Source organism: Durio zibethinus, chromosome 4, assembly GCF_047325235.1.
Source record: "Durio zibethinus cultivar Kanyao isolate XHJ-2024 chromosome 4, ASM4732523v1, whole genome shotgun sequence".
In the NCBI taxonomy this organism is placed as follows: Eukaryota; Viridiplantae; Streptophyta; class Magnoliopsida; order Malvales; family Malvaceae; genus Durio; species Durio zibethinus.
This window is the reverse complement of record NC_143165.1, coordinates 13,154,481-13,161,393: the sequence shown is the minus strand read 5'-3', so window position 1 is coordinate 13,161,393 and position 6,913 is coordinate 13,154,481. Positions and strand designations below refer to the sequence as shown.

The window sequence follows — 6,913 nt, the reverse complement described above, 5'->3', positions numbered from 1 at the left end:
GATTTATTGACTGTGTATTTATGGTTTTATATTTTCTACACAATCCTGCAGTTTAGTTTTAGTGATTTATGTATTTATATTATTAAAATATTAAAATTTGTATATTTATATCATGTTTTACATTAAAATTATGAAAATATAAAAATTTTTTTTATTTTATTAAACTCATATAATTATTATTAAATTTTTAAATTATATTTTTTTAATATTTTTTATTATTCAATTCATATAATTTCATCGGATTATATTTTAAATTGATTTACGGTACAACTGATCATACAGCAAAAAGGTGCAAAAGCAGTCAGCAAAACTCTCAAAAGGGTTGGAAGAGATGGGAGGATTCTCTTGAATACCTCCATCTTTTGCCATTCATGGCAATTAGCCTATTTGGATTTCCACTTCTGGAGCCTCAATGTGCTTGATTTGGATTTTGCCATGGCTGCTTTCAGCAATTTCTTATCTGTTCAGACAAAGTACAGTTCAGCATGTCAGTATGATCAGATGGCTGAGAAATCAGTCCAACTTTTGAAGCATATAATGGAAAGAAATGATGCATTATGGGGCATTCACTGGAGAAATATAGACTGTCAATTCACACTATGATTATTCCTTACGATATTCTTCAACTTTCAGATTCATATCTTCTTCTCGTAGCTGAGAATTAACTTTAATTCCAATTTTTTTTTCCTAATTACATAGGAGACCGTAAGATTTAAGTGAGATTCGAATTTTAAATTTGTTAAAATTTTAAAATAATTTAATCTGGATACAATAATATGAATTTTTTTTTACCCCAATAGGATACCTTTAAATTTTATGGGAGTTTAATTTTTTTTAAGATGATTTTAATGATGCATTTCTTACAATGACTTGATATATTTAAGATTTTTTATTAAAATTGATTAAAAAAAATTAAAAATTAAAAATGATAAATTAAAAAATTTTATTACATAAATTAAGTGTATAACTTTTGAAAAAACTTTAATAATTTTTTATATATTTCTTAATTAGTCATTTTTAATAAAATTTTTGATAAAATTTTTTATAATTAAATAAGTATCGATTAAATTTTAATTATAAATAATATGTTTAATATATTTTTATATATTATTGATTTTACATTAAATTTTATTAATTTATCTAAGAATTATCTAAACAAATACGGGTGCAAATGTGACCTGGTGGAGAATATTAAGAAGACACTTTGACACATGGGCCAATTAAATGTTTGAGAACAGGACAAATGAACTTTAATGTGAGATGGGGATTCACCCTTTCGAAAAAGGTATTTATGGGCATCCTCTAAAAATTAAAAAATTACAAAATTCAAAGGAAAATTTTGCCCTAGATACCTTCAAGATTGGAAAACAAAAAAAAAAAAATTTATGGATATCCTTTATATCGATAAAATTGATAAATCTATCAATAATTTGTTATCTATTATAAGTTGATATTAAAAAAAAAAATTCTGAATCCACTAATATTTTTTTCAGATTGATGACTAAACTTAAACAAACAGCATGGTTAAGCTAAAATAAATCTAATCCTACATTGTTCTAAAATAAAGTTTTGTGTATCATTGAGCTCGGATCACTACTTTTTAATTTATGATTTTTTTTTTTACTTACTTTGGTGTCAAGAATTGTAAGATCTAATTACTAAAAAAGAATATTGATTAAGAGTCCCTTTTACCGTACCATCATATCATTTTATAATTGAATTTTTGACAAAAAAAATTCAAATATGGACCGAACGCATGATGCATATGTAACAATTCCGTTTGTCTTCTAAGGATATATTGATAATTATATATGGATTTGAAATAAATTCAAAAGAAAAAAAAAATCAAAATTTTAACTTAAGAATGAAAATGAAACATCTCAAAAAAATCATGAACTAATGGTGCAATTTACACTAAAATTTTGCTACATATTAATGTCCAAGTTCAACAGTTTGAGGAAGAACACATCAGTAATTATTCAAATTCAACCATTTTGTGCTGTAAAAAACACATTAGTGTGTATACATGTGTAAGATTTTATAATGAAAATATTCATTGCCTTTCATAATTTTTTTTAATTAAAAACATTTATTACAATCATATTTGATATATAAAATTATGATAAGATAAGATAAAATAATATTATGAATAGAATTAGATTAAATAATGACATCTTTTCTTATGTTTAATAAGTGTAAAAATTAAAATTAAAACCAAAAATTTTGGAATTAAGAAAAGAAATATTTTGATCCATAACCTAACTAAATTGTATTAAGTAGAAAATGTTTCATTATCAAGGATTTGAAAGACATAGATTTGACAACCCCCTACCCTACACAAATCCCATCAGCTCACAGCCCCCATAAAGTCCTATCCCACCAACAAGCATCTCTATCTTCTCCAATTTTACCTCCATTGCTTCATTTTTAAAGGTTGGCAAAGCTCACATGGGAGCAATCAAGGTAGTTGCAAAAATAATAACCACAATCATTACCAATTACCATGCTTTAGAATCCAAATTTACTCTTTTAATTTTTTAGTTTTTACATTGATTGAATTTAATTTACTGAAATTAAAATTTTAATACACTATTAATAAATCGTACAATTATTAATAAATTTATTTTTTGAATAAAAAATTTACAGTGATTAATTACTAAATCAAATGTTCGTTTGTATCTATTATTTTTTAAAAATCAATTTGTTGATATAATTTGAAAAAAAAATCATCACCAAAATTCACAATCACGAGGGAATATTGAAGATTGCTATGTGAACCATGAGAAGGAAAGATCTAGCAAAGCTTATTTATTATTCACAAAATTTTTGCTTCAAACTACATAAGTATAGTTATCAATTCTTTAATTGATAACCATATTATAGATATTACATGACTACTTATATTTTCAACAAAAACATCTGGTTTGGCTTCGTCTCCCCAGAATTTAAAAAAAAAAAAAAAAAAACTAAATCTTAATTTTGTATATGATTTTCATTTCTAATAGATAATAATTATATTTTTACCTATAATTTCACTCCCTTTTTTTCTTCTTTGATTATGAATCAAAATTAATATTTCCACGTCAGCATCTCCAGTCCAACCGGATCTCACCGAGGCCCAAAATGTGCTGACATGGCTTCCGAAACGATACCATGTGGCTGCTAACCATGAAGGCAGTCACACGTTCAGAAACCCTAACATCCTCCATCTTTAATTCTTGCAACCGCTGGACGTATTCCGGCACGTGGAGGAGGTCCCACACGACCCCGATTCCGCCGGGCTTCAAGACCCTCACCATTTCTCCGAGCACCCTCATCCTCTCCGCCGCTGCCTCCACCGTGCGATGGCCGTATTCTTTTCCTACTGTGTGCACAAACACAGCTGATACCACCACATCAAAATAGTTATCCCCAAATGGGAGACTCCTCACATCACCTTCTCTGCATGTGACATACTCCCCCACACCTGCTTCAATTTTTCAAATCACCTTGTTAAAAATATTTATAAAAAAAATTACAAATCAGAAATTTCATAGCTACAAATTTTTGAAGAAATTGATTAGTAATAAAATAAATTTGAAATTTTGTGCAAAAGCTAAATAAGTTTACTCAGCTTCCTTTAAAAAAACAAAATATGAAATAATAATAAATATTAAAGAAATTATTTCGTCTATGTATAATTTTTTATAATTTTTTAATTTTACAAATGGATCAACAAATAAAAAATTTAATTAAAAAAACATATATTAATTTTTTAATTGATTTATGAAATTAAAAAATTTAACTAATAGCATATCATTACATCGAATTTAATTATTGAAAAGAATTGAAATTTATTACATAAAATGGGTTATAAATTGCATCACATCATTGTATTTTATTTTATAACACCTAAATTTTCAAAATTTATTCAAATTGTATTAATTATTATGAATTTATTATTTACCAAAAGTTGGTGAAAACCAAAAAAAAAAAAAAAAACTAAAATTTAATGAGGAATTAAAAAAAAAAAAAAAAACAGTTACAAACCTTCCATGTTGGCAGTTCGCAGCGTGGATAAAGTAATTCGTTTGGACCGATCCAACCCCACAACCCGACCCGAACTACCAGTCTTTTTCAGCTGCGTCGCGACCGCATTGAGCAGAATCCCTCTGCCACACCCAACATCAAGCGCCAGCTTCACCGTCGACCAATCATTAACCGACCCCACCATTCGCTGTGCCATGTCATAACGCAACGGCCCAGCAGAGTAAAAAAAGTTGGCCGCCGCGAAGAACAAGCAAACAGCGGAAATCGCCGTGACGGCGCCGCTGAAACCGGCTGCAAAACGGGCTGCTCCAGGAGTGGAAAGAAAAGTTTGGAAGAAGTGGAAGATGGAGTCGAAGTAGAAAAGCAATAGAATTGAGAGTAATGAGAAAAAAACCGCGTGGCATAAGAGGAAAGCAAGGGTTTGCCACTGATCCATGCCATAGATGCCATAGATCTGAGTCCAGTCTCTGCTACTATTGCTTTTCCCCATGGTCCTATTTCTACTTTTTCTCTTGATCTCTGCAAAAACTGAGAAAAAGAAACAATCTTTCACTCTTTTTCTTGTTTTTCGTTGATGGGTTTTTGTCAAATTACTTGATCAATCAAATCAGACCATGTTTTGAAGAAAAATCTTTTCCGTTATCCAAGAAATTATCAGTGAAAAGCACAGAAAACAACTGGCAGAAATGCTCTAGAAAAAAGGAAGATCAGAGGAGAAGAAAAGGTCATATCATAACATCCAAATAGAACAAAAAAAGAGACAAAAAAGAGGACAACTGGATCATGATTTATAGTTTTAATCAATCTGCAAAATTGTCAGTAGTGCCGGCACTCGAGGATAATGAGAATGCTCTCACTGGCAACTAACAAATTTTTTTTTCACGCGCTTTGGAGGCCTTCTGTTTTTGGGGTTGATTTGAATTTTACAGGCAGAGGAGAAAAAAATAGAAAATTTAAATGGATTTTGAATTTAAAAATCTAGTGGAAAATTTTCTTAGTGAGTGGAAAATTCACGGATTATTTAGAGAAAGAAGAAAGAAAATGATAAACTCATTGGTCAGTGCCTCAGCGTGGGATTATGTTATGAATAATTTTTTTTTATAATAATAAAGGGGTAAAATGAGAATTTAACAAAATATGATAGAATCGGAAATTTTTTTTATATTTGAGATTAATAATTAAATTTTAATTATTTAAAGTTAACGAATTAAAAGATTTTATTAATCTTGAAATATAACTTTTTTTTCTTTTCAATGTTAAGCCAAAGAGTTTGAAATTCGTAAATTTTTTTTTTTAAAAGAGAGGCTCCGAATTTTTTTTTTAAATTAAAAACATACACTAATAGCTTAATCAATTATTCTATGTCTAATATTTTAATTAAAGAATTAATTTAATTTAATTTAATGATTATTATCATTCATATCAAAAGTAAAGTGTTTTAAATTTCAGAAACCATTTGATTGATGAAGATCTATTTTAATTTTATCTTTTGTTTTAAAATGTACATGTTTTACACTTATGGTGAGAGAATCTTAGACTTTTAAAAAATATAAGTAGCAATTTACACATGAAGTCAAAGATGGAGAAAATGAAAAGGTTTGATGTTGAAAGAAATGAAATACAATAACTTCGCTTATTGTCTTGCATTGATATGATAAAATGTTTCTTTTTTCACATGTAAAAAAAATACCATCATTGTTAAACAGTGCAAAGAATGAGATTTTTTCTTTGATATTTTTTAACTATAGAATTAATTTAAATTGCGTTTTAAATTATAAGAAATTATCAAATATATTAACAATAAAAATAAAATTTTGAGATTTTATATGCTATTTAAAAATGATAATACATACCTCTTAAAAGTATATTTAAAAATAAAAATAAATCATATGTTAATTTTTTAATATTTTTAAAAAAATTAAAAATTTATATCAATAATGAATCAACTACTAACTCTTAGATTTTTTTTTTTTTTTAATTTTAAACCACAAGTTAGAGTCGCTTTTCTTTAGAAATTTAATTGTTTCCTCACATAAAAATCTTCTTAATTAGGGTAATTCAAAATCAAATTTAATTATCTAAGCATCATAAAATATGAACCTAAAAATGTCTTTTAAACTCAAAACATAATTTATATGATTTATATGATTATTTTTAAAATATAATATTTAATAAATTTAAAATTCAATAATTATAAATTTTTTTAATTTTCGAACAACAACTTCTTTTGTATTAAAATAAAAAAACCTTTTTGACCTTAAAAAAATATGCATCATACAACAAGTCAAATTTATAGTATTACAAGAAGTTTGAATGGGCGAGGCTCTATACTTTTGAATTTTAATTTTACGAACTCAATTTTATTAAAAAAATCATGAATTCTTAGCATACAATAATTACAATTATAAAATTTTAACTCAAAATAAAAAAAAATTATTAATTTAATAAAATTAAAATTAATTTCAAAATTAAAAATATTGAAATCGAATTTCAATTAGAAAGACAAAGATGAAATTACCCATTGTCTATTAATTAGACCCCGCAAATCATGGAGTGGTACGTTCTCGAACGTACAACAAGGACTTTTTTGGGATTGATGTGAATTCAAATCTTTATTTTGAGATTTTTTTACCAATGCAATCCACTTCACCGGTCACTACTCAAACGGTTGAAATTGAACTGTCCCCCATGATGTAAGGCCATAAATTCAACATTTCCATCCATTAACTTTCTTAATTATGTTTCCTAATTTGCCCTCAAAAGGTGTCATAATCTTCTAAAATTACTAAATTACTCTTGTGTTCGATTAATAATGCTCATAAAAAAAAAAGCTTGTTTAGATGCTCGCTTTTGTCATACTCTTGTACACCAAAAGACAAGCATA

At 27.0% G+C, this 6,913-nt stretch overlaps 1 protein-coding gene across 1 annotated transcript; it reads right to left on the bottom strand.

Moving 5' to 3' along the window:
• Positions 1-2,793: 2,793 nt before the first annotated feature.
• On the bottom strand, positions 2,794-5,025 carry LOC111287950 (uncharacterized). The gene is made up of 2 exons (XM_022878643.2): positions 4,030-5,025; positions 2,794-3,466 (listed from the first exon to the last, which is right to left on the bottom strand). Exons 1-2 carry the CDS (start codon positions 4,517-4,519, stop codon positions 3,084-3,086), a joined length of 873 nt encoding a protein of 290 aa, XP_022734378.1. The 5' UTR covers positions 4,520-5,025; the 3' UTR covers positions 2,794-3,083.
• Positions 5,026-6,913: the final 1,888 nt, after the last annotated feature.

What these genes read in the sequence shown, in the direction of transcription:
- LOC111287950 (XM_022878643.2), bottom strand. Translation starts at nt 4,519, where the DNA reads ATGGGGAAAAGCAATAGTAGCAGAGACTGGACTCAGATCTATGGCATC. An exon ending in GCGAACTGCCAACATGGAAG is followed by an intron (nt 3,467 to 4,029) that starts GTTTGTAACTGT and finishes AAATTGAAGCAG; the next exon opens with GTGTGGGGGAGTATGTCACA.